Source organism: Panthera pardus, unplaced genomic scaffold, assembly GCF_024362965.1.
Source record: "Panthera pardus isolate Hobbes unplaced genomic scaffold, ASM2436296v1 HiC_scaffold_12, whole genome shotgun sequence".
Taxonomy (NCBI): Eukaryota; Metazoa; Chordata; class Mammalia; order Carnivora; family Felidae; genus Panthera; species Panthera pardus.
Window position 1 is genome coordinate 54,951,071 of NW_026526677.1, and position 21,304 is coordinate 54,972,374.

Sequence of the window (21,304 nt, forward strand, 5' to 3'; positions counted from 1 at the left end):
GTAGGGTCAGAGACAGCAATATCTAAACAAAGGAAATGGGGAAGGTAAAAGGATACCTATGTGAAAGGCACATGATGAAGGTCTTTGCCAGAACATACCCTAACTTCCAGCCAAATCTCCTGAAAGAGGCAGCCTATTCCTCTCATTCTAGTCCTTAACTCCAGGCCCTTCCAGGTGACCCAGTGAGTAGTCATTAAATAAATGACCAGAAATCTGACCTAGAAGTTAAAAGAGTCCTGCTATAGCTTTGTCTCTATCTGGCATTTAATAATTTAGTATTTATTAAGAAATTAGATAAAGGAAGGTGGTGGTGGTGGTGGTGTGTGTTTATACTCACAAAATGGTTAAGTCACTTAAGATTAAAGCCATGAAACTTATCATGAGCATACTATCACGGACTTGGAATCCCTTCTAAAATCTAGGATAATGGCTGTATCTTTAAATTAAAAAAAAATTTAAATGTGTCCGATTTATCTGTTGATTATCCCTGTATCTAATGGGCTTTCAAATACAAAACTGGTAACACACATTCATCATATGTCCATACAGAAGCATGCATACAAACACCTATTAAAAATCTGGAGAAATAAACACAAAAATGCTAACAATGTTTGTCTTCTAATGTGACAACTTTATTGGAGTTTATTATACTTTTCTTTTGTATTTGGGGAATGTCAAAAGTTTATTATACTGCTTTCCTAATAAGAAAGAAAATCTGTCTGTTTCTCTCTCTTTAATTCTCTTTCTCTCAATCCCAATGTCAGGGCTTTACTGGGTAAGGGGCCTCTGTCCGAAATGACCAAAGCCTGCACTGACTCTAGTTTATGCTCCTAGTTCTGCTGGCCACCACTCACCTGAGCATATCAGAACCCATACTGCTCACAATTCTCATCTTCTGGATTCCAGTCCAAGAAATCACATGTACTCTCTCTATACCCTAACAAGCAGTCTGCTAGCTATAGCCAGAAAATTCTGGCTGGTTCTGTGCCAAGCTTTCTACTATACTACCTGCTTCTGTTTAGGTCTAACAAGCGTTCCATGGGTAATGGTCTCATTTCTTCCCTGTCTATTCTCGCTGCACTCCTGTAGCACCCACACCTTCTCCTTCCCATTCTGCTTCCATCTAGAAGTGTTGTGCCTAAGTAGACCTCTAGGACCATATTCATGCTAAATTTACTAGTCTTTATGGCCTCTCCTACAGCCTTGTTCTCCAAGCACTGATGTTGTGGGCTTCACCCACAGGGCCATTCAGAGCCTAGGGGATAGGCCGTATCCACTGATATGCTCTATTTAGTTCCTTTGGAGCCATGCTTGCCTTAACCTTGCTTCCCGGCTAGCCACATGGGCCACTGGCCTTGCTCAGCCTCATCATGCTTCCTGTTCTAGACCCCTGGTCTGTGAGAGACCTGTCATTTCTGTCATGAGCTTCTAGGTCTTCTCAGCTGCATTTCTCCAAAAAGTGTCTCTCCAGGTATCCTTTGAGTGACCCCACTGCTAATCATACTATTTTCCAAACTAGCCACTGTTTGGGAATGTCCCAAACACACTCTGCTGTTACTACCCAGGTATGGTGGCAAATGGACAAGGAACTATTGGAATTAAAGCCATCAGCAACATTAACAGGAAATTCCTATATGCAATACTAAATGAGTGAGGAAGGAAATTAAATACCTCCCCTAAAAAAAATGCAAGACTTTTGAAAAGTCTAACTCACTACCTCAAAGGTTTCTCTAACAGTCCCTCCCCACAATATGGATATCAAAAGACAATTTTTGTGACTTCATATAATTCACTGATCCCCATTAAGTATCAATTTTCCCATTGGTATAATGGTGATACTAATCATATTCCTACCCAGATAAAAACACTGATAAGATAGTGAAGGGAAAGTATCCATGATCTGTAAAAATGCTCAGAACAGAGTGTGCCATCTTTCATTAAGGTAGGTAACTGTAGTATTTTCAAGGTTCTACTCTAATCCTCCTCTTGAGAGCTGGTTCCTAGAATAAAAGAAATTATTTATTCTCTGTGGAGATCATTTTGAAGAAAGAAATCCCGGTACATCTGTTTTCCTGGGATCCAATACAGTTGGGGATTCTGAAGAAGAAATCATAGTGTCAAGCAAGATAACCTGATTATATTGTGCTTTTGTGTTTATTTTACTCTTGCCATGCTTAACTTTTGATCAATGTCCCTTAGATGTACAACTCTCATCTCAGAAATGCTGTGGACTATCAATGCAAGCAGAGATTTGGACTAAATGGTTAAATGGGAAGAAATAGCTCTCCAGCCACAACCATCTCAGGGTTTTAATAATTATATAAAGAGAATTATAAAGTGAAAATAATATTTAAAAACAGGGATTGGGAGTGTATGGTTCTGCTGCCCCTATCCATACAGAGATTCTCCAACCAATTTCCTGTTTGAAGGTATCAGTTGTGTTTCTATTAGGGAAGGTTTTTTTTCCTAATAATGTCTTCCAAAATGTTGATATTAAAATCTGAATTGAAAAAATTTGAGAGGAAAAGAAATTTTCACTGACACCTAGGGATCTGAAGTATGGGTGGTCACATGGAAAAGACGAAGGATACGCTGCCGGATCTCCTTTGTCTTCACTCCATAAACAATAGGGTTGAGCACAGGAGGAACAAGCAAGTAGGTGTTGGCCATAATGACGGGCAAGAGGGAGTCATGCCGCTTCCCAAAGCGGTGTACCATAGATAACCCAATGAAAGGTACATAGAATATGAAAACAGCACACACATGAGAGACACAAGTGCCAAATGCCTTTGCCTGGGCTTCACGTGTCAAGCCCAACACAGTCTTGAGGATAAGCAGATATGACAAGGAGATGAGAAGTGAGTCCAGGCCAATGGCAGAGATGATGACAATGAGGCCATAGATGATATTGACACGGATGTCAGCACAAGCCAGCTTCATGACATCTTGGTGTAGGCAGTAGGAATGGGAAAGAATGTTGGAGCGGCAGAAAGGCAGCCATTTGATGAAGATAGGCAGGGGTGCCATAAGTGAAGTACCCCGTACCACAGCAGCCATGCCAATCTTGGTAACACGAGGCAATGTTAGCACAGTGGCATGGCGTAGTGGGTGACAAATGGCCACATAGCGGTCAAAGGCCATGGCCAGCAGTACAGTGGACTCCATGCCAGATAAGGAGTGGATGGCAAACATCTGTAGAAGACAAGCATCAAACTGGATGGTAGTGGAATTGAACCAGAAGATGGCCATCATTCTGGGCATAGATGAAGTAGAGATAAGTATGTCAAGGCCAGAAAGCATGCAAAGAAAAATATACATGGGTTCATGTAGTCTGTGCTCAGTCCGCACAATGCAGATGACTGTCAGGTTACCTAGCACAGCAATAAGGTAGAGGGAGCATAATGGGAAGGCCAACCAGAACTGAGCTTTTTCCAAGCCTGGAAGGCCTATTAGAATGAAATATGTGGCACTAGATTCACTGCCATTGGGGTCCACCATAGTGAAGAAGAGGAGCCTCAACCAGTGCCAAGCAGGTACAGGCTGGAATACATAAATAAGCCATTGTCAGATACTCCAGGATCCCAAAACCATGCTTCCTTCCCTCCACCCTGATGTCCTATTCTCTTATCTAACTCTAATTTCATTGCCTATCCAAACTCTGATTCTATTCTAAACTCAATCTAACCACTATTTGTAACTCAAGGCCCAGTCCTAATTACTAATCCCACCTCTATATTCAATCCTGAAAACAAGTAAAATACTAAAACAAAAATTCTAAGCATATTTTACATCATTTAGTTCACAAAAAATAGGCTATTAACTGACTATACAGACTTAGATGATATTTTTATGTTGTCCCATAATTTCCTCTACCCTGTCCTACTCTTATGCTCCCCTATGTTCAGTACCAACTGTAATTCTATCATTAGGCTATCTTTAAAACTAATTATAATCCAAATATAGCAATACTAACACAAATCAACATGGTAACCTAATCTTAGCACTAATCCTAATGATGTCTCTCATTCTAACCTTTACTCAGACTTTAACATTAATCTAATGCTTAATTCTGGAAGCTATTTCAAACTTGATCTAAAACTTAATAATACCTATTTTATTATGATAATCCCTAATCCAGTTTTAAAAACTGACAAACTAACTTCATTCTAAACTCTGACTCTATACTTTACTCCTGTCCAATGTCCATCCAGAGTCTTACATTGTCCAGACTATCCAGTTTGTATCATAAAAGGAACAATAGCTGTAGTGGATGCCACTGGTATATCACTCAGATCCCCTCCACCAAACCAATGCACCTATATTTGCAGTGGGTGTGGAGTACTAAAGGCTCACAGTTCTCCCTTTCTCCAGAAAATTATCCTTGATCAAATGAGAGGCACTTCACCCAGAAGTTATGCTATACTCGGCCCCCTCAACCCCAGGACACATCTAGAGGTCAATGACTGCCTGACATAAAGGTGCAAAGAGCTAGTCGCCTTGCCTCCAGGTGGGACCTAAGCTGTGATGCAATGAGTACTTCAGAGCTTTCTGAGCAACCAGACTTTGCTGAGACCACAGCCTTGCTTAGCTTTCTCTCCCTTGTCTATCCTGCCTGTCTCACCCCTCTTCTCAGGACAGTAGTTTGTCAATACATCACTTAAACAAGAATTACCATCTCAAGCTCTGTGTCTAGGGGACCCACCAAGCTTAAAAGAGAGGGACTGACACAGAAGACTAAACCTGAAAGATGATGATGGCATTAGAAGCACTGCAGAAATAATCAATCCTATAGCAGGGGGTTGCTATCCCCAAATTTGGCTACAAAAGTGATGACTATAACTAGAGATTGTTGAGATGGGAAATGTCAGATGAGTTTTCTCAGATCTTATCTCTCTGTTGAAACAATTAGAGAGTTAACTAACTTCCTTCATCCGTTCCTTTTTTCCATCCACAAATATTCATGTGCTTCTATGACTTACTAGATTATATAAATTTACACTTGTTATATATATGAAAATATGCTTGGCTATAATCTGGAAACTAGCTATCTCCTCTTCCCATAATGGAAATAGTGCCACTTATTGCTAGGATATATTTAAGATAGTTTTATCTTGGGAGGAAAAAAGAAAAGGTTAGATTCCTAAGATCTTGAAACTGGAATGGGGGTTACCAGAGAGCAGGTGAGTGTGAGCCATTTGTAACTCAAAGCCCAGACTAATCACTAATCTCACCTCTAAAATCAGTCCTGAAAAGAAGTGAAATACTAAGACAAGTCACCAGACAGCAGTTGACTGTAAAGAAGAGTGCATGGCCAGCATCAGGAAGGACTTACACCATTCACTGGGTTCAGAATGCGTCAATAATCTTTGTTTCACCATTGAACTATCCCACAGGGGTTCCTTCACACCAGACAGAGAGCAAAACACTGAGAGCATGGGTTTTTGAAAGATTAATTCCAACTGCTGGAGGGAAAAGGTATAAGGAGCCATATTTAGCCTAGAAAATCAGGCAAAGAAGCCAAAGTCATCAGTGTCTGAAATCCTCTGTACTGACCTCTCTAACCTATGACACTATGAGCAGTTCTCTCCTTAAAACTCTCCCTCCTCCTCCTACTGCTCCTTATCTTTCTCTGATCATCTGTTCTTAGTCTCCTTTCTGGACCTGCAGACTCCTCTGCTTGACCCTTATGCATATTTCTAGATAATAATGCTCTCAGAATTTTATCCTTAGTTCCCCTCTTGTTCTATACCCTCTACCCTGGCCATCCCATCCCCTTCAATAAATCTATTTGTCACATAAAACTATTGATTCCAAAATCTGTTTAGCAAGCTTGAATTGTCTTTTGTGATCCAGATTCATAATTCTAAAGTCTTACTGAAAGGAATCACCTGTCTCTCAGGCATATTCAACTCTCCCTGTCCAAAAATCAAAAGCTTTGAACTCAGTCCTGGATTCAAATCCTGGTGGATATCTTCATTAGCTATGCCATCTGGGCAAATCATTTAACCTTTATAAGCCTCAGTTTCCCCATCTGTAAAATGAGGATAATAGTGACTGCCTAATAGAGGTCAGTGTGAGTATTAAATGAAACAATGAGTATAAAGCGTTTAACACAATGCCTGACACAAAGTAAAGGTGCAAATAATTACATCTATCATTGTTAACCGTTTTCTTACAGTGTTTCCTTTTTTTCTGTGGGGTGGCCTGAACAGCCACACAAGCTCAGAGGCTCTATTCTGACTGCCATGTCTCCAGTGCCACCTTCTTCATCTGCACAATCCCAACAATCTTCCCACCAAATGAAATCAGCTATCTATTGCTTAAAAAAATACCTCTCAAAGTTCCAAATTAATTCTAGAAAAAAGACTCAACTGTTAGATTGTGGCAAAAAGTCTATCTTCCAGCATTTGCCCTAGGTTTTTCTCCCGTCACTGCTGACCATGACCCCTGTGCTCCAGCCATATTAGAATGCATGTTGTTTCATGAAGGTGGCACTGATTCCCATGCTTCTGTGTCTTTTTCTCTTGTTTGCTTCTCATTCCTTTGTCAAGATCTTCCCAGATCCCCTTCCTGGACTTCCCACTGAGAAAATCTTATTCATCTTTCACATCCTGGTTTACTGTCTCCCTCCTATGCTGTTTGCTAACTTCTACCCCTGAGTAGAATTAAATGCTTCCTGCCCTGTGTTCCCAAAGAACTTTATTTAGGTCTCTTTTCATGCATTTACAGTCTTGAACTATAATTATTTCTATATTTATTTTGCCTGAATTATGGATTCCTGAATGGCAGGGACCATACCATATTTATTAATTAGTATGCAGTTAACATTTATTGAAAATGAAAGTGAGTTTTATCAAAAGAAGAATCCCTCAATAGACATCTAATGAGGATAGCACAGGCAAGGAGGTAGGAAGGACTGCCCGTTGTATGAACTATAGATTTTGGAGAAGAATGAAAGAATATTTGGAAGGTCAGTGCAGGGTAGTCCTAATTTTAGAACAAGAATCTTTACAGTCAAACAGAAAAGGCCTTTATTACCCAGGGAAGCAGAGGGCATGAAAGGATACATGGAGAACAAAGCAGGTGCACAGCCTTGGCTCTACATAAATGCAAAGTAGACATGCAGCACAGTTTATGCCCGAGAGACAGGGTGCCCTAGGATGCCCCCTCTGGAGACATCAGCAAGAAAGCTCTGCTACTCCAGGAGGCCAGATATCTATAGCATCCAAAAATTTCACATGAACAGACATGGTAGAACAGGATCACCATGTTCCACCTTAGGAAACATTAGGAAATAATCATTGGATTGGCATATTCCAACCTATTACCTCTAAGGGTCAAATCTGGGGCTAGAAATGCAAGTCTCAGCTCAAAATAAGCGGAGGACAGTAACAACCTTACAGCGCTGCTGCAAAATTATGAGATAAGGCATGTCAAAGGGTGCTGTAAAACCTATATCACAATATGTGAAGCACTTTTAAATTTTTTCCATTAAAATGGGAAACAAGGTTCCTGAAAACATACAGTTCCCAAAAACTTTTCATTTTCCCCATTTGTCACCTAAATCACCACTCCACCTCAGGCACATACTCATACACACATACACAGTAGCTAGCAGCCCATCTCTCTCAACGGCAAAGGATAAGCACTGATGTGGAGACATCAGACAAGGAGAAGACTCAGCTGTCTGGGAGAGAGATGCCTCAGCAGTATAAAGTGGGCAGCTACTGCTGGGGAAAATATCACGCTGGGCCACAGAAACTTCAGCAAGAGAAAAAGGAAGGGATGGTAGGGAGACCAGCCAGAAGGCCCAAGCACTGAAGCATCCCAATCTCCCACAGTCCTGCCAGGAGGCAGGCAGAGGGAACAGATGTCATCTGGTCTGAGTGGCTGTTGGTAATTAGAACCATTTGCATGTACTCAGAAAATATTTGGAACTCTGGGGGAAATAGGAACTAAATCACTCTAGTTTGAAAGTAAAACACACTCAAGAAAAAATAAACAAAGAAAGTATTTTTTCTTTCCTTTTCCTAACCCCAGGGAATAGGCTTGGGACTTTCTTTGAAAAAGAAAAAGTCACACTATCTCAGCAAGTCGCAGGCGCGCGTTGGAGAACTGTGAAGGACATCTTGGCCCTTTCTTGAGGATGGAGGGAGCAGAAGCCACAACTACACAGAGGAGAAATACACTTTGAAGTCTCCAATTCTCCTCATTCCCTCCCCCTGGCCTCCAGGACTCTGTCCCCCAGTGCCAGCTCAGCCCCCATGACCAGCCCACCCTCACACTCTTCCCAGACCTCTCTGAACATCCTCCTTCTCAGAAACACATGGAAAAGCAGTCAGGGAGGTAGACCAGGGGCCATGAGCTCTATTTCTTCTGAGCCAAGAGAACAACAATGAGGTCACTCCCAAAACTGATTTTATTGCTTTTTATGATAAAAATAGAAATCACTGAGATCCTACCAAATGCTGGATGCTGTAAAAATATTATCTCTAACCTAAGAAAATTCTACATGATAGGAATTCTATGTATCTTTATATATATCTGAGAAAACTGAAGTCCCACAGGATTAAAAAGTGCTCCCAGGGTTTAATAGCTGACTGGTAAAGCAGAACTGGACTAATAGCTGGACCAATACCAAGGTCTGTACATTTTCCCCTATTCTAGGCTGCCCTTAATTGTTGTTGCACTTTCTGAAAGCAATAAAATCTACCTGAGAGGCAGGGTAGAAGGGCTTGGTAAGTAGGATACCTTACCCAGGTAGACCCTTGGAAGGGAACTTAAAAGGGCTGTAAAGAGGACCCTCCCGGACTAAGACTTGGGCATTCTCCTTTTAGCCCCAACTCCTCTGGCTGTGACTTTGGGCAGTCCCTACAATGGAGATTTAAAAACTTTATCCTCTACCCTTCTTATATGATTAGAGCCTCTCATTAACCTGTATTATTAATCCTATTTGACTGATAAGGATGCTGATAGTTTATTAGAGACTTACGGGTTAAGTGTCTGACTTCAGCTCAGGTCATGATCTTGTGATTCATGAGTTTGAACCCCACATCGGGCTCTCTGCTGTCAGCATTAAGCCCGCTTTGAATCTTCTGTTCCCCTCTCTCTCTGCCCCTCGCCCACTTGTGCGCACTCACGTGCTCCCTCTCTCAAAAATAAATATTTAGAAAAAAAAAAAAAAGGAATGGACCAATGGTTTATAAGGTCCATTTTAATGCTATCTCCAAGAAATCCACACTTTGAGGACCTGTGAGTCTAGAGGCCCTCTCCAGGACTCAGGAAACCTGACCAGCTCTTCCGACTTAGGTGCAGCAAGGAAGGGGAACAAACAGGGAATGGGAGAAGGGTTTCATGGTCATTACCATTGTTGGGGATAAACACATACAATGCTCCATGCTTAGAGCAGCGGTGTTGGGGCCTCAGGTGCCCTTGCCAGCCTCTGCAGGAACATCTGGAAGATAATGTCCTTAGAGGGAGCCCAGAACACCTGGGGGCCTCTGGATCCTACTCTCAGGCCCAGAGAGAAAAGGCAAACTTCAGGGCAATGCTGCGGTGGGCAAGAACTGCAGGAGCTCATCACTCAGTTCAGGAGGGGGGGTTTCTTCCTTAATCCTCCATGTGTGTGGTAGCCCCAGAATCACTTCTACCTCAGGTCATCCTTATCTTCTGTCCCCCTACCTCTTTTGGATTTGATAAAGCAGATGAACCTTTGTAGTGTCCAACATTCATTTTAGAAGGGTCAAAATGAGAATAGACTTTGCACTTTCTCATTTTTCTAATTCAAAAAAAGTAGAGTGAGGCTCCCAGCTCTGTTCTATTCACTAGAGGCAGCGTGGGCCTCCAAAATCACCCCCAAACAGAGCTCCAGGGATTCAGGGCCCTGCCCCTCCCCTTCCCAAGTAGGATCAGAGTCTCTAAAAGTCCCACAGAGCTGCAAAGCTTGACCTGGTAATCAGTGTCCAGCAGAACTACTTTGTTGCCTACACACAGGGAAACATGGTGCAGTGAAAAAGCCTGATCTGGGACTTTGATTGGTACACTCATGTTTTTTCAGTAATTACTGATTGACTGACTGACTGACTACCAGGTACCAGAATCTGCACTAAACACTGGAGATAATGAGACACAGAGTAAACAAGGCACACAGTAAACAATGCAGGGGTGGGGAGAAATGGAGACAAATTATGCAGCTATCACAAGTTGTGATAAATGCTAGGATAGGGGTAAGTACAAGAGCCTGGGAGCAAAGCAGACAGTAGCTTACCAAATTTTCAGGTTCAGAGAGCTTCCCTGAGGAGGTAACCTGTGAGCCAAGACTTGAGGGGCCAGTCATGGTTAACCAGGCAGGGTTGGGAATATGGGGACAGCAGCATTCAGAGATAAAACAGCAGATAAAAGAGAAAAGATGGCTGTTTTCAGGGAGCTCATACACTAGGAGGGCAATAACAAATAAGCAAGAACATATCAGATAAAGATAAGTACACTAAAGATAAAATAGAGTGATAAGATAGAAAAGGACAGGGGAGAGGAACCCATATTTGAGATGCAGGTCACTGGAAGCCTCTCTGAGGTGATGATGTATGAGCTGAGAGCTGTATGATAGGAACATGCCAGACATTCTGACATCTAGGGAAAGAGCAGATGAGGCAACAAAAGGAAAAGGTCTTCTATTCTGGTGGTTCACAGATCAGAAAGAAAGTCAGCATGGCCAGAGTACTGAGAGCTCAGGAGAATTTTGGAAAGTGAGGTCAGAGAGGAGGGCAGGGGCCAGATCACGGAGGGGCTTGCAGGATATGGCAAAGGGCTTTGATTTAATTGAGGGGGCTGGGGGAACTAAAGCAACAAATTGGACCTAATTTGTCGTTAAAAGTGCATACTGACAAATTCGAAGACCCAGAGAGAAGGAGTACATACCTTGTTAGGAAAGCTGCACGTGGTTCAGTGGGGCCAGGGAACAGAGTGCAAGGCAGGGGAAGTCACAGTGTAGACAGTAATCCACTTTTTAAATGGAATAAAGACTGGACCCTGCCCCTAGGCACACACAGAGTCAAGACCAGAGCCCTAGGAGGATCTTGAAGTCCCAATATCAGCCACACTCTGTATCAGCCATACTCTGACTTCTGATGCAGAGTACAGAATGAGCCCCTACCCCCAACACAAACTGAACTTCAACCACACTAACAAACTAGGACTGGTCCTGTGAATACATGGACAGACCCCAGTTGAACTCTAACCCAGTCCCAACCCAGTCTGTTCTTCATTCACCTTCATTTAGGACAGCTCCTGCCAGGATCTAAATGGGGACCCCAGTAAACTGATCACTTTTTATAGTACCTGAAAATTACCCACAGGCAGCAGCTAACACTGTCCATGCTTCCCTTCACCTCACATAGAAACTGCTAACACTGTCCTTTGAGTCAGGAGCCTCCTTTATTCTTCCTGGCTCCACCCCCATACTTCATTTCATCACAGCCTGGTTTCTCCTTCACTTGGAAAATCTAATGGGAAATCCCCAACTACAAGAAACCCACACACCTGCACATATCCCCTGGTCTCCTACACTCACCTCAACGCACTGAAGGAACGTGTGTCTTTTCCTCTAGTCCTCTTCCTGAAGAGGCTGCCACTCTCTGTCTCCACCCTCTCCTTTGGGCCTCCCTGGTTGGGTATTTATTCTCTGTCTTACCTCCTCCCTCCTTCTGCTTCTCCCTTCTGGTGGAGGGAGTGCTTCCCAGAGGGTCTTTGAGCAGGTACCTCTCAGTAGCCAACTGTAGGTCTGGTGTCCTTCTTGGCTTCTGTGTCCTGGGAAAGTGTACCTCAGGGTATGGGGAAGGAGGGGCAGTGGGTAGACAGGGTCTCTAGAGTCCTCCCCAGATGGGCCCTGTGCCAGCTGGGCTATTGGCCAGTTCCCAGTGAAAAGTTAGACAGGGGGATGAGTAAGGGAAGGCTAGAAGAAATTCATTTGTGTGGCCATGACCTTTGTGAGGGGTTTTTCTCTTTCTTCCCAGGCTCATCAAACTCAGCCAGAGGAAAAGCAGAATAAGCTTTCAGTGAGGTCCCATGATTAAGTATGAGCTCCTTTTCTTCTTGAAGCTTTCTCTGTACGATGCCTTCTTCCCATTGGTGGCCCCTGCTTGGGTCCTTGCTAAGTCTGGATCCCAATGGACCCATCTACCTTTCCCCAAAGCTACATTTTCTTTGTCTAACAGGCTCTGCACCCTGTGTCTAGCTAACTCATAACATGGATCCCTGGGGACCATACTATCTTGCACTCCCTGGCTTTGGGTTTCTGAATCTCTGGCTGAGGAAATAAGATGTGATTTCCTTAAACCTCCCCTATCTCCAACACCAGCCATATAATACCAATGCCATCTTGTTTCTCTATTAAGGGCAAAAAATAGTGAGAGAACATTTATAAAACTAGAGAACAATTTTAATGTGAAACTAAATACCTTGAATATTTAAATAAGTTTTTTAAAAGTCACGGGAACAAAAGGTATGACACAGGAAATATAGCCAATGATGTAATAGTGGTGCATGGTGACAGATGATAGCTACATTTGTGGTAAGAACAGCACAACATAGAGATGCTGAATCACCATGTTGTATACCTGAAACTAATTAAACATTGTATGTCAACTATACTCAAATAAAAAAAAATTTTTTTTAAGTCTATAAATAAAGCAAAGTGAATTTTAGCTAGTTTCTCCTTGTTTTCTACTTATCAGCTTTACACCACTGTGTTAAATTTACAACACAGAGCATGCTAACTCAAACTATGCAAAAACAGACTATGTTAAATCAGGCCATTCCATCTTGAACCACATCAAAACTAGTGATGACAAGAGCTCCAGGTGCCCTGTGGAATCTGTAGCCTGACACTCACTGCCATCCCCCTTGAACTATCTTTGCTGTTTTCCTCAACGTCCCAAACTTTGACTATGTGAAGACTTAAAATATATATACATCCATACTCTGGCCAAAATGGAGTATCAAGAAGCAACATCCACCTGAAGGAACCAAGAAATGGATGATATACGTACACAATGGCTTACAAGACAGTAAGCATCAGGCCATGAAGGAGAGTAAGCCCTGAGACATGGGAAACAAGTAAGGTGAAACCCGGGGGTTTCCCCAGCTTACTGCCCTAAAAAAGCTTCATTGCAGCACAGGGGAGGAGAACCTAGGCAGAGTCCAGAGGACACCCTAAGTTAAGGAAATGGAGGCAAAGAGTTCAGGAAGATCAAGCCAGCTAGACTGGAAGAGAAAGTATCAAAGATGAAAGAGCTACACAGAGAGAGAAGTCTAGAGATGTAGAGGGTCTTCCTTCAACTGAGGTACTGATCAACACATGCAGGTGAGCAAGCTACCTAAAGATGGGGAAAGAGCTCCCTGAAAATATTAAAGGTAGGACTATCCAGTACTTACACAGAGTCAAGGACAGTGACTGTTTCCACCAGCCAGACTGAAAAACTTCAAGATTCACAGGGCACTGCATACAGAATGCAACAGGACCTTTTCTCAGTAGTGGAGAATAATGAACCTCAGACTGAGCACTGCTCTAGTCCCACTTAACAAATCTTTAAAGCAAGACCCAAATGATCAAACTATGTACAAGTAACTTGACTGATTGCCTGAACAAAGCATAAGAATACCTACCGGGCTACAAAAATATGTAGCACCAAAGAAAAATTTGCAATGTCTCACAGGTGATCAAATTACCAGACATGCAAAGAAGAAAAATGACCCAAAATGAAGAGAATAATTAAACTGATCCAGAACTGAAACAGATATTAGAACTATACAATGAAGACATTAAGATGATAATTAGAACTGCATTAAATGGATTACAAATTTAAGTAGAAACATGAAAAATATTTTTTTACAATTGAAATCACACTTCTAGGGATAAAAACTACAATGTATGAGATGTGAAACTCACTGGATGAGGGTATACTGTGGAAGAAATGATTAGTAAACTTGAAGACATAGCATTAGAAACTATTCAAAATGAAACACAGATAAAAAAATAATATTTAAAAAACAAATACAGGGGCACCTGTGTGGCTCAGTCAGTTAAGCATCAGATTTCAGCTCAGGTCATAAGATTATGATCTCATTGTTCATGGGTTCGAGCCCCGCGATGGGCTCTGTGCTGACAGCTCAGAGACCGGAACCTGCTTCAGATTGTGTGTCTCCCTCTCTCTCTGCCCCTCCCCCACTCATGCTCTGTTTGTCTGTTTCTCAAAAATAAATAAATGTTAAAAAAAACTTTAAAATAAGTAAATAAAAAACAAACACAGACTCATTAAGCAATGGGACAATTTCAAGTGGCCAAATTATATGTAATTGGAGTCCTTGGTGTGGGGAGGGGGAGGGATTACAAAAAATAGCAGCCAAAAGTTTTCCAAATTTGATGCAACTATAAATTCACAGATGCAAGAAGCTCAAGATAAAGATGCTTTAAGTATAAAAAAGCTGAAATAATTCATTATCAGCAGACCACATTACAAGTTATATGATAAATTCTTCGGAGTGCCTGGGTGGCTCAGTCAGTTAAGGATCCGACTCCAGCTCAGTTCACAATCTCACAGTTCAGAAGTTCGAGCCCCTCATCAGGCTCTGTGCTGACAGCTCAGAGCCTGGAGCCTGCTTCGGATTCTGTGTCTCCCTCTGTCTCTGCCCCTCCCCTGCTTGCACTCTGCCTCTCTCTCTCTCTCAAAAATTAATAAACATTAAAAAAAGAAAAACAAAGAAAAAGAAACTCTTCAAGCAGAGAAAAATAATACCAAATAGAAATAATGGGCATCTACAGGGAGAAATGCAGACTGGTGAAAATTGTAACAACATGGGTAAATACATAAAGTTGTTTTCTTACTATTCAAACCTCTTTGAAGATAATTGACTGTTAACAAAACTAAATAATTTTCTGTTGGATTTATAAAATAAATAAAAGCAAAATGTACAAAAACAGCACAAAGTTTGGGAGGAGACGAATGGGAATACAGTATTGTAAAATTCTTCTTCTACACATTGAATGGTTAAATGAAAGTAGGCTGTGATAAGATATATTATAAATGCTAAAGCACCATTAAAATAACAAAACAGTGACAGCTAATAAACAATAAAAGGAGATAAAACAGAACCACTGAAAGTATTCAGTTAATCAAAAAGAAAGAAAAGCAAAAGGGGGGAAAACAGATGGTACAAAGAGAAAATGGGATACCATAAGTAAAATACAGATGTCATCAAATCAGATAAAAATGTAAGATCTGACAATATGCTGTCGACAAGGCACTCCAAACAAAAGGACACAAATAGATGAAAAGTAATGAATGGGGAAAAATATATACCATGATTACACTAATCACAAGAAAGCTAAAATGGCTTTATTAACATCAGACAATGTACATTTCAGAGTAACGTATATTACCACAAATAAAGAAGGCCACTTCATAATGATAAAAGATTAATTCATTAAGAAGAAATTTAAAAATGCTAAATATTTAGGTACCTGTTAAGAAAATTTCAAAATATTTGAAGCAAAAGTGATATAATTACATGAATAAATAGACAAATATAAAATTATAGCTAAATATTTCAATATCTCTCTCAAGAATTGATAGAACATACTTAATAGTAAAAAACTAGATATTTTCCCCCCAAGATCACAGGATAGGTATCACCTGTAGTCACAATGTCCTGTCATTTCTTATCAATACAATAACAAACAGATTAAGTAAATGTATGCAAATTGAAATGAAAGAGGTAAAACTGTCTTTATTCACAAACAACATGATCATCTATGTAGAAAAATCTAATGAAATATACAAAAAAACTTGTAGAAATGATTGAGTTTAGCAAAGTGCAAGATTCAGGGTTAATATAAAGAAATCAGTTACAGTTCTCTATACTAACATAATGGATGACCATAAATTTTAACTAAAAAATACCATTTATAATAGCATCAAAATATAAAATACAGATAAATTTGGTGAAAGACATGATAAATCTGTACAATGAAAACTACAAAACATTTCTGAAAGAAACCAAAGACCCTAAAACTGAAGATATATACTTTGTTCATGAGTTAGAAGACACTAATTAACAATGTTAATTCTCTCTAAATTGACCTATATTAATGCAGTACAATTCAAATCAAAATTCTAAAAGACTATTTTATATAAATGTTTAAACTGCTGCTAAAATTCCCATGAAAGACCACCTTTGAAAATAAGGAACAAAGGGGAAAGCATTGACAATACTGATTACAAGATTTCTTATAAAGCTGCAGTAGTCAAAACAATGTGGTATTGACATAAAAATAGAAAAATAGGCCAATGAATCAGTCCAGAATTAGACCCCACACATATATAGATAAATGATTTTCTACACTATATACAAAAGCTAACACAAAATAGATCACAGAGCTAAACGTAAAACCTAAAACTATAATGCTTCTAGGGGGAAAAAGAATAATGTTTTTTGTGTATGTGTGACTGTGGTGATGAGTTTTTAGATATGACATCAGAAGTGTGTGCTATGAGGGGCACCTGGGTGGCTCAGTAGGTTAAGCATCCAACTTTGGCTCAGGTCCTGATCTCTCAGTTCATGGGTTGGAGCCCCGCGTCAGGCTCTGTGCTGACTGCTCAGAGCCTGGAGCCTGCTTCGGATTTCGGATTCTGTGTCTCCCTCTCTCTCTCTGCCTTTCCTTGTTCATGCTCTGTTTCTCTCTCTCTCTCTCTCTCTCTCTCTCTCTCTCTCCCAAAAATAAATAAGCATTAAAAACTTTTTTTAAAAAAGTGTGTGCTATGAAACAACAACTTGATAAACTGGACTTCACCAGTTAGAATGTTTGATGTTTTATAAAGATGCTTAAGAGAAGTAAAAGACAAGTCACAGACTGGGGGAAATGTAAAGTATATACCTGATAAAGGACTTACATGCAACATACATTTTAAAAAATTCAAACTCAACAATAACAAAACAAACAACCCAATGGAAAAGTGGCAATGATTTACAGATGGCAAATAAACACATGAAGAGATGCCAACATCACTATTTATTAGGGTAATACAAATTGAATCACAATGAGATACTACTACAGATCTACTAAAATGGCTAAAATAAAAAATACAGACTACACCAAATGTAGGCTAAGATGCCAAAAAAGTATCAGTCCCATACACTATTAGTGGAAATGTAAAATGGTACAACCATTCTGGAAGACAGTTTGGCAGTTAAAAAGTTAAATATATACCTCCAGTATGATCTAGCCATTTCATTCCTAAATATTTACACAGGAGGGAAAAAAAACCACATGTCCATACAAAGACTTATATGTTCATAGCAGCTGTATTTGTTTCCAATTCTGGAAACATCCTAAATGTCCAACAACAGGTGAATGGATAAACAAACTATGGCATAATTATATAATAGAATGTTACCTAGCAGTAAAAAGAATTAAGTTACTTATACATGCTGCAACATGGATGAATCTCAAAATAATTGTGCTGAGTAAAATAAGCCAGGCAAGAAAAGGAGTACATATTGTATGATTCTATTTATATAAAACTCTAGAAAATGCAAACTAATGTAGCATAAAGCATTTCAGTGGTTGCCTGGGAACTGGAGCAGGGAGTGACCAAGAGAGATGGGAATGAAGGATTTTAAAAGGGGTATAAGGAAACTTTTGGGGGTAATGAGTATGTTCACTATCTTGACTGTGGTGTGGTTTTATGGGTGTGTACATGTCAAAACTTATCAAACTGTACACTTTTTAAATTTTGTAAGTTTATTTATTTTGAGAGAGACAGAGAGACAGAGAGAGTGAGCAGGGGAAGGGCAGAGAGAGAGGGAGAGAGAGAATCCCAAGCAGGCTCTGTGCTCACAAACTGTGAGATCATGACCTGAGCCGAAACCAAGAGCCAAAACGAAGTCGGACACTTAACTGACCTTAACCAACTAAGCCACCCAGATGCCCCTCAAACTGTATACTTTAAATGTGTGCCATTTATTGTATATCAATTACACATCACTAAACTATTAAACATTAAACTAAATACAGCTGAAGGCTGGAGGCAGAAAACACCTAAGTTCCTGTACCACAGGTCTTACATGGTTGAAATGTCCAAGGTCAGATGCTATGGCAGCCATGGAGGTGTGACGTTCAAATCTCCTTCACAAAAGCCTGCTGCTGGGGGCACAGCTGATTAACAGTGCCGGCTGCTGCCTCTCTGGCTCTACCACCATGTAAGCAGAAAGGTCACACTTGTACAGGCTACCCCCAGCAAATGACTTAGTACTGACTCATTCCTGCCAATGTCGGAGTCTTCCAAGGAGCACCCTTTGCTTGGGGATGCTTCTTCGGCCTGAACAAAACTTCCTCAGAACCACACTTCTGAACCAACACATTTCCTGGAAACAGGAATCCAAGATCTAGTTAGATATCTAGAAGCTGACAGCCCGATGGATTGGATGCTCCAATCACGGAGACATTCAACAAGATCCTAATCCTTCCAGATTTGGCAGGGATTGAAGGCCCTAAGGAGGTTATTCTGCTCACCTGCCACCCTGTGAGAACATATGGAGGACCCGTGAACGGATCTCCTTGGTTTTGGCTCCATAGACAACAGGGTTGACCACAGGTGGTAGTAGCAAATAGATATTAGCCATAATCACATGGAGCAGGGAGGTAGGGCCCCCCAGCCTGTGCACCACTGAGAGCCCAATGAGGGGCACATAGAAGACCAGGACAGCACAGAGATGGGAGATGCAGGTACTGAAAGCCTTGAGTGCTGCCCCCTGAGAAGCCAGCTCCAACACAGTCTTCAGGATAAGAACGTAGGAGAAGCCAATGAAGAGGGAGTCCACACCCATGACTGAGAGGATAATGAAGAGTCCATATACTACATTGACCCTGGTGTCAGAACAGGACAACTTCATAATATCTTGGTGCAGACAGAAGGAGTGTGTGACCATATGTGTTTGGCAGTATGACAACCGCTTCAGGATGAAGGGCAGAGGGAAGAAGAAAACAAATCCCCTGGTCAGGGCAGCTAGTCCAATCTTGGCCACAGTAGGCCCTGTGAGCACAGAAGCATGCCGCAGTGGATGACAGATGGCCACAAAGCGGTCAAAAGCCATAGCCAGCAGGACAGCTGACTCCATGGCTGACAGAGCATGGATAAGGAACATCTGGGCCAGACAAACATTGAATCCTATCTCCTGGATGCCTGTCAGGAAGAGGCTGGCCATCTTGGGCATGGTGACAGAAGACAGGACTAGGTCAATAGTGGAAAGCATGGCCAGGAAGAGGTACATGGGCTCATGCAGACGCCTTTCCACACGGATGATGAGGACAATGGCCAGGTTTCCCAGGGTGGCCATGGCATACATAAAGCACAGGGGGAAAGCCAGCCAAAAGTGTATGTCACGCCCCAGGCCAGGGATTCCCACCAGCAGGAAGTATGCTGGATGGACCAGAGTTCCATTTGGAGTGGCCCTGACAGGAACCAAGAGCTGAGGCTTCTGCATGCCAGGTCCAGGGTCTACATCAGGGAAAAGAAGAAACAGCATTAAGTCATAACTCAGAGGAGAGAAAGGACTTACAAGGAAGGGCACTGGAGTCATGATGGTAGCAAACAGAAGATTAAATACTTGCAATTCTGAACTCCAGCCTCTCTGTGCTCTGATTCTCTTTACACTCACTTCCCTGGAGATCCCATTGTGTCAGTGTGTGACGGCCCACTCAGAAAACATGCAACAGCTCTTCTTTGCCAGAGCCAAAGCTGTGGACTGGGACACTGCTCTTAACTACTTCTCCAACACAGCAGACCTGCCCAGAAGGTTCCACACTGACCCTAGCTCTTCTAGTGCACATGAGGTTACGGTTGGTTTGGGTCCAGAGTGTGAGGCTTAGCCTGCAGTTGCCTTTAAGACTCACCCTAGTCTGATTTATGGCAGAAAGCAGGGGTTCGGTCTGGTACTGGCTTCAAGAGACAGACTTGTGTTTAGGCCTGAGGAGCATTTCTCAAACTTCCCTGAAAGACTCATCTGAAGCAGTTATTGAGAAGACGATCCCCCATGTCTCACTCCAGGCCCAGAGAATCAGAATTTCCAGGGCAGGAAGTCGAGGAATCTGATTAAGGACAGTATCCCTTCTCCCCTGGTGATTTTTGTTTTAATCAAAGAAATTTGTGGAAAGCAGTTCTGGTGTTCTGGGAGGTAGGGAGATGGGGCTAAAGAAAGATTATCATTTTCAGCCCCCAACAAAGAATAGAACAGAATTTTTCATCAGGATCTCTGGACACCTGCATGACAGTCAGTCCCAGATTGTGCTTGGGTGGGGTATGACACGGAAACCAGATGCAGCTGAGACGTGGAAAGAAAAGCAGTCCATGCTGCTGCTGGTGCTAGGGGGTGAACACAGGCACATCCCCCCTTTCTGCCACTCCTCTCCCTGGTGATCACATAACCACCAGGCTCAACTTCCTTTCTCTCACATACAACCCTGTGCTAAGCTTCTGTCCTGAAAACCAACCCTATAACCTGCTGCCTCCTCATTTTTCTACTTGGATAGCCTATGGGCTTACGCTCATCTCGTCCCAAATAGAACCCCTTCCAAATCCAGTTCAGGGCAGCTACTCCCATCTTTATTTTTCTTCTTTTACCTCCACACGTGATTTTACTTTTCCAACTACTCTATGATGACCTCTCCTCTTGTTTAATACACCCGCCTTCCCTCCCAACCTCATTATATCATCCACTCTGCTCTTATTATGAAATGAGCTTTCTAACTCACCCCCCTGCCTCTACACCCAGATATTTCAATCTACCTTCTGCATCACTGCCATCTAAACAGCAAAACCAGACATGTCAGGCTCTGTCTAGCAAGTTACTGGTGGCTCCCATAGCCCTCTAAGTTGAAACCACTTGGGCTGCATTCAAGGCCCTTTACTGGGTGGCTCTGACTTCACTTTACAGCGCAGCTTCTCAATTTCCTTTTTCATTACTAATCACCACCACCACACATGTATTTGTCCCACACACATAATTTCCTTGGATAAATTCATTCCCCTTGCCTTGTTTCTTCAGTGAAGTGTAGGAGGCTGGAACCGGGGATTCCTTCCTGGCTCAAGCTATAGACAAAGTTTGGAATGGGCCTCATAGTGTTTGAAGAAAATCCTCTCTGGGTAGATCACTGAACAAGGTCTGGGAGCCCGGGCCGCTGTAATCTGGGAAGTGCGAGCGCACAGACAGACCTCTCCAAGCAGCCAAGCAAGCTGAGCAGAGGCCGGCT

At 41.8% G+C, this 21,304-nt stretch overlaps 2 protein-coding genes across 2 annotated transcripts; both read right to left on the reverse strand.

Moving 5' to 3' along the window:
* Nucleotides 1-2,371: 2,371 nt before the first annotated feature.
* LOC109267087 (olfactory receptor 51E1) lies at nt 2,372-3,498 on the reverse strand. The gene has a single exon (XM_019449589.2). The coding sequence runs from the start codon at nt 3,496-3,498 to the stop codon at nt 2,545-2,547; it is 954 nt and encodes a 317-aa protein (XP_019305134.2). The 3' UTR covers nt 2,372-2,544.
* A 14,988-nt stretch (nt 3,499-18,486) lies between these two features.
* LOC109267088 (olfactory receptor 51D1) lies at nt 18,487-19,799 on the reverse strand. The gene has a single exon (XM_019449591.2). The coding sequence runs from the start codon at nt 19,633-19,635 to the stop codon at nt 18,565-18,567; it is 1,071 nt and encodes a 356-aa protein (XP_019305136.2). The 5' UTR covers nt 19,636-19,799; the 3' UTR covers nt 18,487-18,564.
* Between the last annotated feature and the right edge of the window lie 1,505 nt (nt 19,800-21,304).

Excerpts from the sequence above, each read along its gene's own strand:
- LOC109267087 (XM_019449589.2), bottom strand. The coding sequence starts at position 3,498 with ATGGTGGACCCCAATGGCAGTGAATCTAGTGCCACATATTTCATTCTA.
- LOC109267088 (XM_019449591.2), bottom strand. The coding sequence starts at position 19,635 with ATGACTCCAGTGCCCTTCCTTGTAAGTCCTTTCTCTCCTCTGAGTTAT.